This window comes from Cibotium barometz, chromosome 58, assembly GCF_041138505.1.
Source record: "Cibotium barometz isolate CiBa-2024 chromosome 58, ASM4113850v1, whole genome shotgun sequence".
Lineage (NCBI taxonomy): Eukaryota > Viridiplantae > Streptophyta > Polypodiopsida > Cyatheales > Cibotiaceae > Cibotium > Cibotium barometz.
Genome location: NC_141103.1, coordinates 18,831,202 through 18,851,517, shown reverse-complemented (window position 1 = coordinate 18,851,517; position 20,316 = coordinate 18,831,202). Strand labels below are relative to the sequence as shown.

The window sequence follows — 20,316 nt, the reverse complement described above, 5'->3', positions numbered from 1 at the left end:
AACGTTGCTAGACTAAAAAAATAAAACATTGCTCAACAGCATGGCCAGGAAAAAGTCACACCGATTTTATCATTTTAATGTCCTCAGCTTGGTAGCTTGGGTTTTTTTATAGGTTTATGTCTAATCTCTCACTTATAACTCTCCTGCCCTATTCTTCTCAAGCTTAAGCAAGGTATGTCTTCTCCTTTCCTTTATCTCCTATATGCAAATAAGCTTTCCATGAAACCTTTTTCTTACGAGTATTTCCATCCTTTTTCCTCTCTTTTCCTTCATCTCCTATGAAAACTAGCTTTCTATAAAAGCTTTCTTGTGAGTATTTCCCTTCTCTTTCCAGTCTTTTAAGTTTTTCTTTTCCTTCTCATTGAAGCTTAATCCTAACCCTAGCTTTTACATAGAAACTCTAATAGAGAGCTTTGATGGTGAGCTCTCCATCAAAGCTCTCTATTAAGGTTTCTATGTAGAAGCTAGGGTTAGGGTTAAGCTTCAATGAGAAGGGAAAAAAAAGATTCAATAAGTTTTCTATGTAATGCAAAAGCATTCATTAAGATTTCTATTAAGATTAGGGTTTTGTATATGCTTTCTATTAGGGTTACTAATACTTTTTTTCTTTATTTGGTTTGATTTTGTAGTTTATCCACACATACAAGTCTCATAAGATAAGAGATCTCTCTCTTTTATGTTTCCTCTCTCATGCTTTTACATTTTATAGGGTTTGTACACTTTAGGGTTTTTAAGATTAGGGTTTGTTATTTTTCCTCCCCTATAGATAGCCTTTTGAGAGCTATGCTTCTCTCAAGAGGTGGTCATATGTCTTAGCCTCATGCATGAGGCTAGTGCATAAAGCTTATGCATTAGCCTCATGCACTACTCATGCATAAGGCTAGTGCATAAACCTCATGCATGAGACTTATGCATTAGCCATATGTATAAGGCTCGTGCATGAGGCTTATATATAAGGTTTATGTATGAGGCTTATGAATAAGCCACATGCATGAGACTTGTGAGACTTGTGCATAAAGCCTCATGTATAAAACTTATGCATGAGGCTTATGCATTAGCATAAGCCAATGCATAAGCCTCTATGCATAGACTTTAGAGAGATCTGCATCTCTCAAGAGGTGGCCATATTCCTCATGAATTTACATTTACATAACTTATAAGGCTAATGCCTAATCTTATGGATTAGCCATATGAATAAGCCTCATGCATGAGGCCTATACATTAGCCATATGCATAAGTCTCATGTATGTGGCTTATGCATAAGCCTCATGCATGAGGCTTATGCATTAGCCATATGCATGAGCAACATGTATAAAGCCATATGCATAAGCCTCATGTATAAAGCTTATGCATATGGCTAATGCATAAGTCGGTACATAAGCTTTATGCATAAGCCGCATACATGAGACTTTTGTATAAGTTCATGCATAAACCTTCTGCATAAGCCACATACATGAGGCTTATGTTTTACTTATGCATAAGGCTAATACATAAGTCTCATGTATGTGGTGGCTTATGTATAAGGTTTATGCGTAGTTTGATGCTGCAGGCTCGGAATGCATAGCCTTGTGTATAACCTCATGCAGGCTATGAATGTTATGCATAAGCCTTATTTATAGTATGCATAAGGCCTATGCATGAGCCTTATGCATTAGCCGAGTGCTATCTAGGCATGTCGGTAGCTACCAGAATGCACCGAGATCTCCCATTACGTTGCCGAGTGGTACCTAAGCATTTCGGTACCTACCTACCAATATGCCTAGGTAGCTACCTAAGCATGCTGGTACCTACCAACGTGCCTAGGTAACTACTAACATGCACTAGAAGCTTCCAATGGAAGCGTGGTGCTACCTAAGCATGTTGGTAGCTACCGGCATGCACCGAGAGCACCTAATGCATGGTGCTACCCAAGTATGCCGGTAACTACCGGCATGCACCGGGAGCACCCAATGTTTGACAGGTGCTACCTAGGCATGCCGGTAACTACCGACATACATTGGGAGCTCCCAATGCATGGCAGGTGCAACCTAAGCATGCCGGTAGTCACCGACATAAGCCACATACATGAGGCTTATGTATAAGTTCATGTATAAACCTTATGCATAAGACGCATACATGAGGCATAAGATCCTCTTCTCGTCTCTTCTTCCTTTCTCATATAATAAAATGTAGTTTACTTATAAAATTTTTGTGTAGAGAACTAATAAAGTGTTGATTACTAATTAATTTATTTTGGTTTGATTTTGTAGGCTCTTCTTCTACACATCTTCAAGTCAACACAAACAAACCTCTTGAAGTAAGAGCTCAACAGTTACACCTCTCTTGATGTTTTTCATTCTTATGATGCATGCTCGGGTGCTTGGAAGTTTTTTTAAAATCACTTATTTTGTAGCTTCATGTATAGACAAGCTGGGGAGATTGGGGAGTTCTCATAGAACTTCCTAGGTTGCCTCAGATTTTTTTTCTAGGTTTATTTTCGCTGCTTTTAATAGTGTTATTTCCTTGTTGAGTAGTGTTATTAGCAGTGTTTTTTCACTCATCAGCACAACAAAATTATGTAGGGCTAAATGGGCCCAACATTTGCCAAAGCTTGTAGTTATAATAACGCTGCTATAGTGTCATTCCGTTGTAGTGAGCAAACATATATTTGAAGATAAGGATGTTAAGGAAGAAATGAAAAGAAGATGAAAATGTCCCCAATGCTTTGGAGGGTAATCGAAGGGATGCCCATAATGTAAATGTTATAGATGATGACATCATTGAGAATTAGTTCATAGAAAATGAGGGGAGCTCATCATCACATCTAGTGAACTTATTGATAGTACATCCTCAAATCCTTCTATGGATGGTAATTCATTCTCTTTTAATCCCATGTTTGAAGATATAAAATACATTGACATCACATTAGAAATTGAGCTATGTGGAGCCATGGACATTATACAAGATGAATAATCATAAAATTTCATTTATATTTTTAAATTAACTGTATTTAATAATATTTTGACAAAATATATTAAGTAATTTTTTTTTGATACAGACGCTCATTTCCACACACACTTTTTTTTTATATCGACGTTAATTTTGATGCTTTTATACTGATGATAATTACTAACAAGATTACCGACATATATACTGAGGCCCTTAAGCTTACATGTCTAAAAGAAACTATCTCCTTAAAAAAATTAGTAAAAAACGTCGATAATGGGTAAGATGACTTTTTTTTAAGAGATTTGTTGCACATGTAGAAAATAAAGGGATTTTGTTTAAATGTGGTATAAGAACTCTAAAGCTTTGACATATACAAAGGGTATTTCTCAAGGGTCCTACATGTAGGTGGCGTATGTGAATGTATTGAGTGCACTTTGCTAGGATTAAGCCACACTTTGAATTGATAGAGGTGCTTGTCGAATATGCATTTCTTTAGAAACCATATGTATTGTAGATGTAGGAGTTCTCCTTTCACGCATTGAACATAATACCATTAGTCTCTATATGACTCATTATAGTATATGTCATCTACAAAAAGACTACCACAACTCATATGGCACCTACTAAAGACTACCAAGACTATGGGAACAAATGTCACGTTGTTTTTGAAATTATATTTGACTTGGATGCATAATATAGAATTTCAGAGAACATTTTTCTTCAAAGGTGTTGGATGAGGAAGAAAGTTTTCAATTCAAATAGAGTTATTAGGCAAAAAGTGTCTTGTAGTGAAGCTAAATGACATAAAGATGTATACTCTCTCTAAGGGTTATAATGAAGGTCATAGTTGATGGATCTCTACTTTGATGATAATATGTTGACGGTTCTTCTAGTGAATACGTTAGCTTTCTATAGCAAAAGTGCTTGGAAAGCATCAATTTTGATAAAGCGTCACTTGGATGTCTTTTCATTGCACTCTTCTTATGTGTTCATATATGTACTATATGTACGCATGACCATATTTAAGAAAGAACATGATTGGTGTGTACAAAAGTGATGTGATTTTTATTGCACATAAGCAAGTGTGTTACCAAATACAACTCTAAAAGTGAAGTATTTAGATGGTTATTTTTTAAAATTATGTTGGGAAAACCTATCCGTTAGCAATTCCTTTGGTAGTGCTAAAGAAAGAAACAAAAAGATTTCTTATTTGATCAAAAGTGATATAAGATTCTTGTATCAAACTTAGATCAAAGCTATATCTATGTCTACAAGTTATGCCATTTACATTTTCCAACCAATAATACATCTACTTACATGTGTTACATATGATTATGAACCTTGAAATATTAAAGTGGAGTATAGTGAAGTAGTGCTCAAAAAAGCCTTTTCTCTAACCAATTAAATTAAGGATAACCCATTATTAATGAACATGTTTTTGTTACACCATTATATGATCAATCCCTTTTCATTCCGATAATGTATTGTACTTTCATTCTAATAAGGTTTTGTACTAAATGCCTATTTTGTACTAAATGCCTATCTTCTTTATATTATATAAAGGACGAGTTTCACGGGGTTGCTACACGGCAAGAATTGGGAGGCTCGACATGTAGTTTGGAGGTTCGAGGAGGGGTAGGCTCTTACCCATCAAAGATGGGTGAGGTTATTCGTATAATTGAAACGTATAAAATTTTCACGTGAAATTATACGAGCCAGGAAAATTCTGGGCCAGTTTTCTTTCATTGCAAAACCGGTTAATGATGTCACCATAATGCCATTTTGTTTTACCATTGGCATTATTTTATAGCATTAAGCCCAATTTTTAAATTGAAAGATCTTTCTCTCCACTTTTTAATAGAAAATTATACACTACAATGCCAAATTTTTCTCTCTCTTTTCTAGCAATAGCAACTATAAAGTTTTCTTTTTCCTAGCATCGAATTATAGTGTTACTTAGTGGGTTAAAAAGGCGTTTTTATTCGGATCAAAGTTGGGAGTGGAGTGGGATTTTAGAAGCTTCTATCTACGTCAACATTCAGGATTGAAGTCTACGGAAATCAGGTGGTTTAGCAAAAAATGAAGACGTCAGAGCGATGGCCATCGAGACTTTATGCCCTGCCGCCTGAGCGTTGGGCCATGGCGGCCTCTCTCATCGCATGCTTTTTACGAAATTCAAAGGCGTGCTGCGCTTCCAGAGTTGGTGGGTTGTATAATTCGTTGGCAAAGCATGATCGCATTTAATAATTAAGGTTTCCTGGCGCGACGGGATCACTTGTCTATAAAGAGAGAAACCCACTGATCAATGGCAATTTGATTGATCAGCGCCCATCTCCATATTAGCTTGGACCGGCGCCATTGCTGGGGTTGATCATTGTCGCTTCGTGAACAGTGGAATCTCTTCCTGCAATTCGAGATATTGATTAAGGTTCGAGATTGTGTGCAGAATTAGAGCTTAAGATTCGAGATTACAAGGCGAATGGCTGCCTTAATCATTAGATCATCTCCTGCAATAGTTCGTTAATTTCCTGTAATAGCTCGTAAATTTCCTGCAATAGTTCGTAAATTTCCTGCAATATTAGTTTCAGACTCTATTTGCAGTCGGCGCAATATCTAGAGGAATTATTTTATTGTTGATCTTCTCTTTTCATGGGCGACGCTCTACCTAATTAGATATTGTATGATTATTTTCTGCAATTTTGTGGGAATTTTAGGGCTAATTTTGACAGTTTACCTAGCCGATGGTGGGTGCATTAACAGGGATTGTTAAGAAGGTCTATCAATGGCTTCCTCTTCGGCGGGGGATTTTAGCGTGAGGAGGAGCTTGAGCAGCGGGCTTAGGAGTCTGAGCAGCGGGCTCGTTTATGGGAGAGGCGGAGACGGGATGTTTGGGGGCTCGGCGAGAACGCCGGAAGAAATGTTCTCACGGGCGTCGTCGGGTGGCGCTGGCGCACGGGCGGACGACGAGGAGGCGCTGCGCTGGGCCGCCATCGAGAAGCTGCCCACATACGACCGGGTGCGCAAGGCCATCCTGCGCAGCGTGGCGGAGGATGGCGGAATCATCCAGGAGGAGGTGGACGTCACCCGCCTCGGCCTCCACGACCGCCAGCAGCTCATGGAGAAAATCCTGCAGGTCGCCACCGACGACAACGAACGCCTCCTGCGCAAGCTCCGCGACCGCATCGACAAGTAAGTAGTGCCATTGTCCATCACCGCGCGTGTGTTGTGTGTGTGTGTGCGCGCGTGCGCGTGCGCGCGTGTGAGAGGGAGAGAGATTTCTACAAAGCTCAACCGATTTTTAAATTAATAACGATGATTTTCTTAATCCTTCCACTAAATCATTTAATAACACCATAATCAAGATGGTTTTCTTAATCCTTCCACTACCTTAGTCATTCTTAATGGCATTACATATAACATTCATTAATAGTCTAATTAGCCTTAATCCTACCACTACCTTAGTCATTCTTAATGACATTACATATAAGATTCATTAATTATAGTCTAATTAGCAGTTCATTGGTAGCATAACCAAGAAATATCATGGCCAATCAGTGTAATCCTAGTTCTAACATTCATTAATAGTCTAATTAGCGGTTCATTAGTAGCATAATCAAGAATTATCATGGCCAATTAGTGTAATCCTAGTTCTTAGCATCAGCACTCCATCATCCAACTTTCAACTTTCTAGCTATTTATTGTATATTGAACTATTTTTAACTTTTAAGGTAGTTTAAACATATCTCAATATATTCTTGTACATTTGAATTTAGTCACAACTTGGTTGTTTCCTTTCACATCATTATACGTTAAGGTCAGGATTGGTGTGTAAAGAAGAGAATACTTTTTGGAGCATCTTTGAAAAGATGTAATTTTTTAGTTTTCTTTCTTTTCTAGCCATAGTAGTTAGGTATATGATTTTTTCTCAAACCAAAAAAAGGCTAGATTATTTCCACAAAAAGGATAGATTATTTTTTAAGGGAGGCACTGACAAAATGTTTGGAAAATTTTTCTACAATTCAAAAGAATTTGGAGTACATTACCATCAACATCAAATTACTCTCTTTAATCTAGTAATCATCATACTCGTCTTAAATCATTTCCTAAATGATCATGCCAACGTTCAAAGTATACATTCTAACATTTTCACCAACATTTTTTAGAATTAATTATAATCAACCAAGTCTACACCTATTGACTCCCGAGGGGTTAATGAAAAATATGTAAGACAACATGTGAGTTCAACATAAGGAGCTTTATTCTCATGTGGATTTATATAAAATTTATATACATAAGGGGATTTCAAATTCAAAAAGCCAAAAATTGTTACAGAAGGGGTTCTTCTATCATCTTAAAATCCACAAAATAGGTGTCTCTAGATTATAAAAAGTCTGCCAATAGGGGATTTTGTGGAGGAAGAGAAAAATGGTCCCCAACCATCAAACAAGGAAAGAGAGGCCCACCATCTCTTAAAGTTCTCTATGGAGCAGGATAGACCAGTCTTCCTTAGTGATGATCTGGGATGTAGCCTTGGCGATTTTGATATGAAGTTAAGCTTCTTCGTACCAAAAGGCTTTTTTGTACTTATTTCTATCCTTTTTCCAGCTTTTCTTTATAAAAAAGAAAAGAAAATAAAGAAAAAGGTCACCAAGTTTTAGCACAAGAGGTGACTTGATGAGAAGCAATCTTCATGTGTAATTAAGTGTGATGAGTTAGTGCATTATTATGTGTAGCTTTCACAGAGCACTAAGACTATTATGATTTTACATTAGGGTGAAGCAATGGACAATTTGATAATTAATGAGAGTGTTTTTTGATTTTTGCCAATGGGATCATATAAAGGGTGGGCATAGACCTACCCAAAATTGAAGTGAGGTTTGAGCATCTCAACATAAATGCGGATGTGTACGTGGGGAGCAGGGCGCTCCCAACGCTCTTCAACTTCACTTTCAATGCTATCCAGGTTGGTATTTCCTACAATTAAATAATTAAAAAAATAAGGCATACTATTTTTTTTTCTTTTTTTTTTAAAAATAATTCTTATTGATTATTTGTTTGTTTTTTTTTTGGGGGGGTTGCAAGGATATATTGAGCCGGCTCCATCTTGTGCCCTCAAAGAAACGCAACCTCACCATCCTCCATGACGTTAGTGGCATCGTCAAGCCATCACGGTTTGAACCCCTCCCTCTCAACACACACACACACACACTTTCTCTCTCACACACACTCTCTCTCTCAACACACACACACTCTCTTTCTCTCTCTCTCACACTCTCTCTCTCTCACACACACACTCCCATGACGTCAGTGGCATCGTCAAGCCATCACGGTTTGAACCCCTCCCTCTCAACACACACACACACTCTTTCTCTCTCACACACACACTCTCTCTCTCCCACATGGGTCTCTCTCTCTCTCTCTCTCTCTCTCTCTCTCTCTCACACACACACACTCTCTCTCTCTTTGGCATGGGTTTGGGTTTAAAAACAGCCTCCCTCGAGGCTCATACTTGTCAATAGCGACAAGTGCTAGGAGCGCTTGTTATGTAGCCACTGTAAAAAAAAACCATCCTTCAATCTAATTTTCACTACTAAAATTGTGAAAAACTCACTTGTAATTTCACTTAACTTTGAAACAAAAGATTCACATTTTTGAAATTTTAGTTATAAAACGGGTTGACTTCTGTATTTTTTCAATAAAAACCAGTTGAGCTTGAAGGTCATCCTTTTTTTTTGGAACAATAATTATATATATTAATATTAACAGCCTTTTCCAAAAAGTCCTTTCTAAATCAGAGACTTAACATAGCCACTTATTGTACATATTAGATTTACATCAAAGACTTAGTCCCATTTTCTATTAAGCAGAATACATACTAGTTCCCACATTTCATCCTCCCATACAAAGGTCATCCAAAAGTTCATTTTTGATGGGGCCCACATTATTGATTAAGTGGGGCTCCACGTTAGTCGGTTGAGGATAAATTTCAAGTGGATTCATTTGACCTATTGGGATGGTGGGACCCACCCCACTGGCCAGGAAGATTTTCATGCACTTGTGTACACATTTCAAGCACGCATGTACATGTTTTTTGATTCTTGTACACATTTCTTCTTATTTTTTTCGAAGTTTGGGGCAAGCATGTACATGTGAAATTTGAAGGCCTACAAGCTACCCTATCCTTCAATTTGAAGGCCATAAAAACTAACTACATATGTAGGTTTATGTTTAAAATAGTGGTCTAAAATATTGGCCTTCTTTTGCAACCCTATTTTCTAAGAGGCCTTTTCTTTAGAAGGTTTTAGGGCTTTGACTCCCTCGTTTAAGCAGTGAATGGGACTCAAGCCCATATGTAGAGGCCTCAATTTACTCCATTAGCATGATTGCTCTTTGCCCAAGTACAGTGCTCGATTTACTTTTTTGCCAGTGCAGCGGTTAGGTTGGAGTTTGAGATACCCAAGATCACAGGTTCAAAGCTCCCCTTATGCAAGCAATGGCATTAGTGTGTGTGAGTAGTATAGTTGTACTTTCAAATTCAAGTCAAGCCCCCCTGAAAGAAAAAAGAAAAACAGGTTTTTTCCAACAAATGAAAATAAAGGTAATTCTTTAAAATAAGCAAGATTTATTACTAAAATTGGACATGGGATTTCCTGACAAATGAAAATAAAGGTAATTCTTAAAAACAACACACACCACACAAACTAAGCATTTTGAGGTGGGGGGATAGCCTAGCGGTAAGGGCTTTAGCCTTACACTGCCACAGCTTGGGTTCAATACTCTCCCGCCCCGCATCCCTAAATGGCATGTGGTCTGTCCCTTTCCGTGCAAAAAAAAAAAAAAAAAAAAAAAAAGAAGAAGAAGAAGAAGAAGAAAAAAGCCCTTGCAAGAAAAAGAAACTAAGCATTTTTCTTTAATTGTTTTGCATATCATTTAAAAATAATTAAGCATGGCTATTGCTCTAGGATGCCAACCATCTTCCATGTGATTTGAGTGAGATTGACTGATTAAAATTGACCTGCATCAAATGCCAAGGCATCCTTTCTCATATAGACTTATTGAGTGAAACCATGTACTACACTCTGCAGGATGACACTCCTACTGGGACCCCCATCATCCGGCAGGACAACTTTGCTCTTGGCCTTGGCTGGAAAACTTGATTCTACTCTGAAGGTGAGAGAACACATACTAAGTCAAATCATTTCATCACCTTGTGTGAAATTTGACATCCTAAGTTATTTGTAAACTGCAAATTCTTAATGTATGCATGCTTCCATGTATGTACATATACCTACATATGCATGCATGCATGGAAAGATGTTGTATATATGATGTTTGTAGCTGGTGAACATGTACATACATACTTGCATGTATGTACATGTACCTACGCATGCATGGATAGATGCTGTATGTTGTATATATGATGTTTGTAGCTGGTGAACAGCAATCATAATTTTGTATGCTTGATCAATCCCTGGCTTGCTCTTTCGATCCAGGTTTCGGGTCGTGTTACCTACAATGGCCACGAGCTCACCGAATTTGTCCCACGGAGAACATCAGCTTACATCAGTCAGCATGATTTGCAAATCGGCTCAATGACTGTTCGCGAAACTTTAGACTTCTCTGGCAGGTGCCAGGGTGTGGGAACAAGATATGGTCCGTGCAGCTTGACCCTACAAATCATACACCAGCATTGTCCTGGAGAATCTGAAAACACAATTTCCATATCTTGAACTACACCTGATAATTATGTTTTTGGCAGAAATGCTCACGGAGTTGTCGAGAAGGGAAAAGGCAGCTGGTATAAAGCCAGATCCCGATGTCGATGCCTTCATGAAGGTACTGCATGATAATAACAATAATGATACATACATGTACTCTTTGCCAGCCTCTAATTGTCAATCTCACATTCTCAGTCCTACTTGTCAGTCAGACCTTATATGCCTATTGTAAATAGCCTTCCATCTCATGTCTTGATGCCAGGCAACATCTGTGGAAGGTGCAGAGGCCAGCCTTGTGACAGACTATGTACTGAAGGTAGGCTTTGGTATTATGTTTCAATATGGAATTCTAGCTTCTTTAATGTGCCTGTAGCCTCTTGAGTGCACTCATCACAAAATGTTTTGCAGATTTTAGGACTCGATGTTTGTGCTGACACCTTAGTTGGTGATGAGATGCGGAGAGGGGTTTCCGGGGGGCAAAGGAAGCGTGTCACAACTGGTATGATGAGTAGGCAACTCACTGAAACTTCTCTTGGTATCTTAACTGTTTTCTGAGTAGCTAGAGATTGATGCATTTACAGGAGAGATGCTAGTGGGTCCTTGTAAAGCTTTGTTCATGGATGAAATCTCGACCGGGCTCGATAGCTCGACCACGTTCCAAATCGTCAAGTGCTTAAAGCAGAGTGTCCAAGCAATGGATGGGACTATGGTGGTTGCTCTCCTTCAGCCCGCGCCTGAAACATTTGAGCTCTTTGATGAGCTCATTCTGCTATCTGAAGGCCAGATTGTGTATCAAGGACCACGAGAATTGGTTATGGACTTCTTTGAGCAGATGGGGTTCAAGTGTCCAGAGAGAAAAAGCGTGGCTGACTTTCTTCAGGAGGTATGGATTTTCCAAAGATTTTCGACCAATAAGATACATGATCCAGATATACATAATGGTTTTTCTTTTTTTTAAAGAAAGAATTTGTAAGTTTATAAAGGAAAAGGGGTCATTTTGTTGGGCCAAGACTCACAGGTCCTTAAGGGGTTTTAATTTATAAGTCACTGCAAATCACCAACACTAGTAGTGGACCTAGTTAGCATTGCTAGCACTGCGAAGTAGGTCCAATGCTAAGTAGCAATAACTACGGCCCTGGAGCCTCTGAGCACATGTGATACATAGGGTATTTGAATAGTGAGCCATGGAGTATCCTTTTTGGAACAGGTTACATCTAGGAAAGATCAGGAGCAGTACTGGGCAATCAAGAGCCAACCTTACCGCTACATACCTGTGAATGAGTTTGCAGAAGCATTCAACTCCTACCATGTAGGCCAGCGAGTTGCAGAAGATCTTGCCATCCCATACGACAAGTCAAGAAGTCATCCTGCAGCGCTAGCAACTCAAAAGTATGGCCTGACTACGCGGGAACTATTAGTGGCCTGCTTTGCAAGGGAATGGCTACTCATGAAGCGCAGCGCCTTTGTACATGTCTTCAGCACTGTGCAGGTTCTATGCTCACTCCAACATCTGTTTACATGCCTTGTGAACAAATTACATGATCTGACACATGTGATTGATAAATTACAGATTGCAATTGTGGCCATTATTACCATGACTTTGTTTTTCCGAACGAGGTTGCATCACAGGGATGTGTCAGATGGCAACCTGTATTTGGGTGCATTGTTTTTTGCCCTTGTGAGCTCTATGTTCAATGGATTTCCTGAAATGTCCATGACAATTGCACGGCTGCCCGTCTTCTACAAACAAAGAGACATGCTTTTTTTCCCGGCTTGGACATACGCTTTCCCAACTTGGGTTATGACCATACCAATATCTATTCTGCAGTCATTCATATGGGTGGCGCTCACGTACTATGTAATCGGCTTTTCACCTGAGGCTGAAAGGTGCATTTGCTTGTTCTGTCTTTACACACCCACAGTTGCTTGTTGATACTCACTTTAGCCATGCTTTTATGTTCTAATGCCTGCTTAATGAATCATGCATGGCATTGCAGGTTTTTCCGGCAGTACTTGGTTCTCCTCCTTGTTCATCAAATGGCAATGGCGCTTTTCCGGTTCATTGCTTCATTGTGCAGGAACATGGTGGTGTCTAACACTTTTGGTACTTTTGCGCTAGTGGCCGTCTTTGTGTGCGGTGGTTTTGTTATCTCTAGACGTAAGTTATCCCACAGTCCATGCATCATGTTAGCCTTCAAAAACATAGCCGGCACCAGAGGGGATTCATTCCGTAGTATGACTTCTTATAACATTTTTCAGATAGTATACCCTCTTGGTGGATTTGGGGATTCTGGATTTCACCTCTGATGTATGGAGAAACTGCTTTAGCTGTCAATGAGTTCCTAGGACACCGTTGGAATAAGGTATGCAGATCAATCATCAAGAAAAACTTACCTTACCAAGTCCATTTTTTGATTTCCTTCTAATGAGACTGTGTGTGTGCATTTTTTTTTGGGGCGTGGGGGGGGGGGGGGGTGTTGTTTTGTATATATTTTCAGCCATATAGTGATTCTTCCGTTGATGCAAATACCGTCGGGAAAGCTATCTTGGTGTCACGAGGACTGTTTAGTACCTCCACTTGGTACTGGATTGGTGTTGGAGCACTGTGCGGATATGTATTGCTCTTCAATTTGTTATACACTATTTCATTGACCTACCTGAATCGTAAGTTTACTACTATCCACACACACACACACACACACACAGAGAGTTGGTACTGGTTTGGTGTTGGAGCACTCTGCGGATATGTTTTGCTCTTCAATTTGTTATACACTATTTCATTGACCTACCTGAATCGTAAGTTTACTACTATCCACACACACACACACAGATTGCATTACATATTACCTCACATACACATCAACGCAGTCCATCTGAGCTCTGCTGTCATGGACGTGCCCTAGATCATGTTCCAAAAAGAGGAGAATGATCAAATGTTTGTGTCTGCAATGTAGAATTTGGTGGTTTAGTTGTAGTGTAGACAAAGATTTGATTTGCATGTCGTGTAGCTCTTGGCAAGCCACAGGCAACCATCTCTGAGGAAGCACTTGAAGAAAAGCAAGCTAACCGAACTGGCGAAAGTACAAGGCCATCTCCCATAATGCGTTCAACTGCATCCAGAAGAGCATCCAGAAGGGAAGGTATGCTCTACAATGCTTAGCAAGAGACACATTTCCAAATGATGTCTCACCTTGCTAGTGGGATAAGCTTATGACACTACTCTCCACGTGCAATGTGTGACAGGCATAGACCTTCAAGTTAGACGGCCAAGGCTCTCAAGCATGTCATCAGATTCAGGCTCTGGCCGACTTGATGCTGCTGATGGCGTGAAAGGGATGATTTTACCATTCCAGCCGCTAGCAATAACCTTTGACTCCATCAGCTACTATGTTGATATGCCTGCTGTAAGTTGTGATATTGAATGCACTCGCATTTATTGCACATCTGATTCCCGGCAATTGTTTTGAGGAATGCTTCTCTTGTGCTACAGGAAATGAAGCAACGCGGAGTTGTGGAAGACAGATTGAGGCTGTTGCAGGATGTAAGTGGTGCTTTTAAGCCTGGTGTGCTTACGGCTTTAGTTGGTGTAAGTGGTGCTGGAAAGACTACCCTCATGGATGTATTGGCTGGGAGAAAAACTGGTGGCTACATTGAGGGCAACATAAGCGTATCTGGCTATCCCAAAAACCAGGACACCTTCACTCGGATTTCGGGTTACTGCGAGCAAAACGATATCCATTCACCTAACGTCACCATTCATGAGTCGTTGATCTACTCAGCTTGGCTTCGGTTGCCCAAGGAGGTGGACTCACAGACCAGGATGGTAAGGGGTTGTTTCTGGCACTTTGGATGCTCCAATTGAGATACATAACACAATGAATGCAAGATTTAACATTTGTGCCTTGCTGCTTCAGAAATTCGTGGATGAGGTGATGGACCTTGTCGAGCTCTCATCCATAAAGGGTGCCCTGGTTGGTCTCCCTGGTGTGAATGGTTTATCGACAGAACAGCGAAAGAGGTTGACTATTGCAGTTGAGCTCGTGGCCAATCCGTCCATAATATTCATGGATGAACCCACTTCTGGACTAGATGCCCGTGCTGCAGCCATCGTGATGCGAACGGTTCGAAACACCGTGGACACAGGGAGAACAGTTGTTTGTACCATCCATCAACCCAGCATTGATATATTTGAAGCTTTTGATGAGGTAAGCATTAGCCCCTCCACCCCCGCGGGGCTCTTCAAACCTCCCATCCATTGGACAGGTGAGATCCCTGCCCATGAGAAAGAACCGGCGGGTAAGATGCCCCCTTTTCACGGGCAGGGGTTATGTCTGTAAAGCTCCCTTAGTGCTGCTATCATCAATCAGCGTAAAATTAAACCCCAGCGTGTTTTCCAATACATAATACTCCTGCTTCTTCTCTCCAGTTACTTCTCATGAAACGGGGTGGGCAAGTCATCTATTGTGGTCCTCTTGGAAGCCAATCTCACAAGCTTGTAGAGTACTTTGAGGTATGTGTAATCAAAGCACAATCTGAAACAAAATATGTCTGATTTTGTGTATCAGTTAATATATATACCTAGATGAATCTAGGAACATGCCCAAATTCACCTTTTAGGAACGTGCATGTTATATACTCATGGTAGTCAATCCACAAGACTATATAACTATCAACTCCATTATGCATAGTATGGACTAGATACTACGACATCCCCACTAACGTCATCAGTGTGCCCAATAGTGGGTGTAGAACTCTGTATCAAGATATGCTCTCACACACGCACTCCATAGACACACACACACACACACACATAAGAGTATTCACACAAAGGCCTTCATACTAAGTTTCTGTCAAACCTCCAGAGATGCAGGGTAGACTCAGCCATAATGAAGCCTAGCACTAAGGGAAGTAGCAAATAAAAAGAATTAGTACAACAAATAAGTAGTTGATAGGGCAAATGTACCACTAAAGATAGAAAGAATTAGCACAATATCAACTGGCCGCAACTCCGACGAAAACTTCACAATGTGAAATCTGCATGTCCGCTAATACGGCTGAATTATATACCTAGATGAATCTAGGAACATGCCCAAATTCACCTTTTACGGACGTGCACGTTATATACTCATGGTAGTCAATCCACAAGACTATATAACTATCAACTCCATTATGCATAGTATGGACTAGATATATATACCTAGATGAATCCAAGAACATGCACAAATTCACCTTTTAGGAACGTGCATGTTATATACTCATGGTAGTATGGACTAGATACTATGACATCCCCACTAACGTCATTAGTGCCCAATAGTGGGTGTAGAACTCTGTATCAAGATATGCTCTCACACACAGACTCCACAGACACACACAATGTCTGAAAATGCCCCACCCCCCCCCCCCCCCCCTGCCTGCCTGTGTCCAGAGTATTCCAGGTGTACCAAAAATCAAAGAAGGCTATAATCCGGCTACATGGATGTTGGAGGTCAGCTCCTATGCTGTGGAGACACGCCTTAGTGTTGACTTTGCAGAGATTTTCCGCAACTCCGCCCTTCATCAGTAAGACTCTCACATCTTACCTCTGCTACAAAAAGAATCTGCTGACCCATTTCTATGCAAAATATGTATGCATGCATGTATGTTTGTGACCGTGAATGATTTCCTCAGGCGGAACAAAATACAGATCAAGGAATTGAGCATGCCAGCCCAGGGCTCTCAAGAGCTTCACTTCCCAACACGGTACTCCCAGAACTTTGTGGTGCAATGCTTAGCTTGCCTGTGGAAGCAACACAGATCATACTGGCGCAATCCCCTATACAATGTTGTGAGGTTCTTCTTCACAGCAGTCACAGCGTTAATGTTTGGGACCATCTACTGGAAGCTTGGACCAAAAAGGTAAAAGATGATTTGGCTCTGATTTTGTTGATATTCAGCAGTATAAGGCCACCTTCTCCCTGACTGGGCTCACCATGTGATCGGGGCGACCTCAACTCCCAACCCTAGTGTTGGATAAGAGCTCAGCCCTTTTTTTAAATCAGAATTGTGAAGCCATTCTAACTCTCAACATGAAACTTACCGTTCAATGTCATGTAGGGGAACAGTCCAGGATCTCAACAACATAATGGGAGGTATGTATGCTGCCACCTTTTTTCTCGGAGTAAGCAACTCATCTTCAGTACAACCAGTTGTGGGAGTTGAGCGGACCGTATTCTACCGTGAGAAGGCTGCAGGGATGTACTCACCACTACCATATGCACTAGCCCAGGTATAAAGCACACCTAACATGACTTAGACAGATCCCCCGCCCACTGGACGGATGGGGGAAATCCCCCACCATGAGGGACGGGTGGGTTCTCTCCCTTTCCATGGGTGGATGTTATGTCTGTAAAGTCCCTTTTCAAATTTCGTAGGTCATATAGCATGCATTTGCCTTCACAAAGCATACAATAAGGTTGTTGATTCTGTTTTAAACAGGCCGTCATCGAGATACCTTACACTATAATTCAGACCATCTTGTATGCTGTGATGGTATACTCCATGATGGACTTCACCTGGACAGCAGCCAAGTTCTTCTGGTTCGCATACTTCATGTTCTGCTGCTTCCTCTACTTCACATACTATGGCATGATGTGTGTTGCTGTGACTCCAAGCCATCATGTTGCTGCCATCATTTCGTCAGCTTTCTATGCACTTTGGAACCTCTTCGCAGGATTTATCATCACTCGCCCGGTAAGGCTAAAGGATCCCTAATTGCTCTTGATTTGGTAGCCTTAAGACTATTGAGTGAAAATTTTGATGATCTGCTCTTGTTTGAGATTTGCATCCGTGTGTGCATATCGTCGTGCGAGCTTATGTATGTTAGCATGTACCCTATGAAGTTTTTTGCAGTCTTGACCTTAGGAGTAATGTTTCTCTTACAGAACATCCCAGTCTGGTGGGTATGGTACTACTGGTGCACACCCGTTGCATGGACGATATATGGACTCATCACCTCTCAAATGGGTGATAATAAAACCACCCCGATCAGGGGTGCAGGTACAGACCCTCAAGAGGTGGTAAGCCAATACATTAGAGATTCCTATGGATTCCGGAACAGCTTTTTGGGTGTGGTAGGAGCCATGAATGTGGTGTTCGTGATCCTCTTTGCATTCGTGTTTGCCTTCTGCATCAAGTATCTAAACTTCCAAAGGCGATGAGGTGACACACATCATACCATTTGGAATGGCAACTTACAGAGTGTTTTTTGAGCTACAAGCACTTCAGGATATTTGGTAGCTTAGTGATAATATATATAACTCCTCCCCCTCCCCACCCCCCCAACACACACTTGCATCTGTACTGTGCTTTTTAGTAGTCGAACCAACAATATCCTTTTTAGTAGCCAATTTTTGGTCAGAAAAATCAAAAGGCATCCCAAGCTACAGAGGTGTGGAATGACCCTCTATCAAAAATTATTGATTGTACATAAACTCTGATCTATACCCATGAAGCCCTTTTAGCATCCAAGTAGAGCTGCTGAAAGGTGAACTAAAGGGAATATTGATATTTTGTTTATCTTGTATATGACCGAGTTCTAACACCAAGTTCACGGCTTCATGGCAAGTGGTTGGACTCTTGAGCCAGAGGTCTCGTGTTCGATTCCCGCTAGCCGATGAACACCCGGTCCTTCATTAGTGGGATAATGGCCTCTCCCCCACTCCTAGTGGTTAAGAGGCTCGCAACATTGTCAACTGAATAGTAGGATATCTACCAGGGAAAAAAAGAAGAAGAAGAACACTAAAACCAAACTTACCAGTGACTTTGATGTGCTAAAACTGTCTCAAGAAATGCCAACAAGGTTTTTTTCACATACAAATCAAAGCAGGCATCAAAGTTTCCACAATTACAGAAGCAATTCATGTTCAACTGCTGCACAAATTTGTCTTATTTCTATCTACCAGGGAAAAAAGAAGAAGAAGAACACTAAAACCAAACTTACCAGTGACTTTGATGTGCTAAAACTGTCTAAAGAAATGTCACATGTACACACCAACAAGGGTTTTTTCACATACAAATCAAAGCAGGCATCAAAGTTTCCACAATTACAGAAGCAATTCATGTTCAACTGCTGCATAACGTTATTTATCAAAATTATCATGCGTTTATGTATCTTCTTCTCAAAATTGAATTTAAGCTTAAACCATTGGAACATGAGAACACTCTTCTTCTCAATTACTCAATTCAGCCTTCCTTTCAAAGTAGAATCCAAAAGAGCTTACCTTGCCTCCACATTGAAAAACCAGTTATCAAAGCATTAGATCGAATCCATTTCATCCACACAATCGACTCAGAAGCTTGTGTTGAAAGCCGAGGAGTAGACGAACAGTTCACAGAGAACTTATCAACACTTCCAACGACTTGAATCTGCGGTTCTGCGACTATCTTTATCCTGGAGTTGTTTGTGTGCTATACTTTACACATACTAAAGCCTTAGCTATTTTTGTGTTAGACCCACAATGCACATACATACATGATTTCTTGTTATATTTTTCTAATGCACATACATATATGATTACTTATTATATGTTTTTAATGTGTTTAGCCTCCAAGTGTTGCATTGGAGGAAAGGGGGTACTAAAGAAGTGGGTGGGGTGTGTGTGTGAGAGTGAAATGTGCATGCCATACAGGTGTGGTGGGCAAGGATTGGACCCTTGGCTTTTTTGTTTAGCCTTAGGGTGTTGTGGGTACTCTTTATATGTTTATACTTGCATAAATCATATGGGACTTTAATAGATGCATTGATTACATTGGCCTAATTAATGAAAGTTTAAAGAAAGCACCCCCTCCATCTCTCTCTTCATCCTCTCGTTTGCCTTTTCCACCTAATAACCCTTGCAACATCTCTGCCTCTCAAATTTATCCCCCCCAGAGCACGTAGTTAAAGCACTAAGCCCTATCGTTCTCCTTCGAATTCATGCATCAACATCCACACACACACACACACACACACACACACAGTGATCATGGCACATCATACTCCCCTCCTTCCTCTTCCTACCTCGCATTCCCCTTGTCGGATCAGAGTTTAGAGAATGGAGCTCTCTGTGAAATCAAGAAGAGAGAATGGAGGGGCCAATCCTCCATCTCTCTTCATCTACTTGGAGAGAGAGAGAGAGAGAGAGAGAGAGAGAGTGTGTGTGTGTGCAAAAGGCCCCACCAATGTTGTGAGAGACCTTGCTCACTTGGATTTTAGAGAGAGATAAAGACAAGTGTGAGTGAGACTAGGCATTATATGTCCCTCAAGCACTTGTCAAACTTTCCAAAACAAGATTACTTGCTTTTCTTCAGCCATTAAAATATTCTTTGCTAACTGCTTGATTTTTTCGTGAAACTGCACATTGGGGGGGGGTTTGGTAGTGTAGGAAACTTAAAAGAAGAATTAATCACATGGAAAGGATAAAAGTGAACTTTTAAAAAAATGACAAGCTTGATTAATTAATCAAGCAATTAAGCGATTGTTGCTCTAGCCACTATCACTAGGTTTATTTTAATATGCTTTATGCTGCATAACATCTAGGTTCACTCATCTCAAATTTTGGGACATGGAGTATTTATGTTTCATATGCTTATATTAATGTAGGGGATCTCATCTCTAAGGCTTAATCCCCATTCTGTGTCTCATGTTGAGTTA

At 40.3% G+C, this 20,316-nt stretch overlaps 1 protein-coding gene across 4 annotated transcripts; it reads left to right on the top strand.

Annotated features, from left to right (window-relative positions):
• Positions 1 to 5,002: 5,002 nt before the first annotated feature.
• LOC147605997 (pleiotropic drug resistance protein TUR2-like) lies at positions 5,003 to 18,501 on the top strand. Of its 4 annotated transcripts, XM_086792963.1 has the most exons (26): positions 5,003 to 5,131; positions 5,254 to 5,356; positions 5,689 to 6,117; positions 7,771 to 7,891; positions 8,011 to 8,099; positions 10,014 to 10,098; positions 10,422 to 10,581; positions 10,688 to 10,764; positions 10,909 to 10,962; positions 11,055 to 11,145; positions 11,228 to 11,529; positions 11,854 to 12,135; positions 12,217 to 12,533; positions 12,644 to 12,804; positions 12,906 to 13,009; positions 13,145 to 13,310; positions 13,655 to 13,786; positions 13,890 to 14,050; positions 14,137 to 14,469; positions 14,561 to 14,851; positions 15,073 to 15,156; positions 16,072 to 16,205; positions 16,314 to 16,541; positions 16,740 to 16,911; positions 17,121 to 17,375; positions 17,567 to 18,501. In XM_086792963.1, the coding sequence occupies exons 3-26, from the start codon at positions 5,711 to 5,713 to the stop codon at positions 17,840 to 17,842; spliced, it is 4,482 nt and encodes a 1,493-aa protein (XP_086649089.1). In that variant the 5' UTR covers positions 5,003 to 5,131; positions 5,254 to 5,356; positions 5,689 to 5,710; the 3' UTR covers positions 17,843 to 18,501. The 4 variants fall into 4 exon arrangements, with proteins under 4 accessions (XP_086649089.1, XP_086649088.1, XP_086649090.1 ...); XM_086792962.1 differs by having other exon boundaries at positions 11,854 to 12,533; XM_086792964.1 differs by lacking the exon at positions 5,003 to 5,131 and having other exon boundaries at positions 5,148 to 5,356.
• Positions 18,502 to 20,316: the final 1,815 nt, after the last annotated feature.

Bases quoted from the DNA above. Each gene is read 5' to 3' on its own strand.
- LOC147605997 (XM_086792962.1), top strand. From the start codon at position 5,711: ATGGCTTCCTCTTCGGCGGGGGATTTTAGCGTGAGGAGGAGCTTGAGC. The intron at 13,010-13,144 runs GTATGCAGATCA...ATATATTTTCAG, and splicing joins TAGGACACCGTTGGAATAAG to CCATATAGTGATTCTTCCGT. The intron at 14,852-15,072 runs GTAAGCATTAGC...TCTTCTCTCCAG, and splicing joins TATTTGAAGCTTTTGATGAG to TTACTTCTCATGAAACGGGG.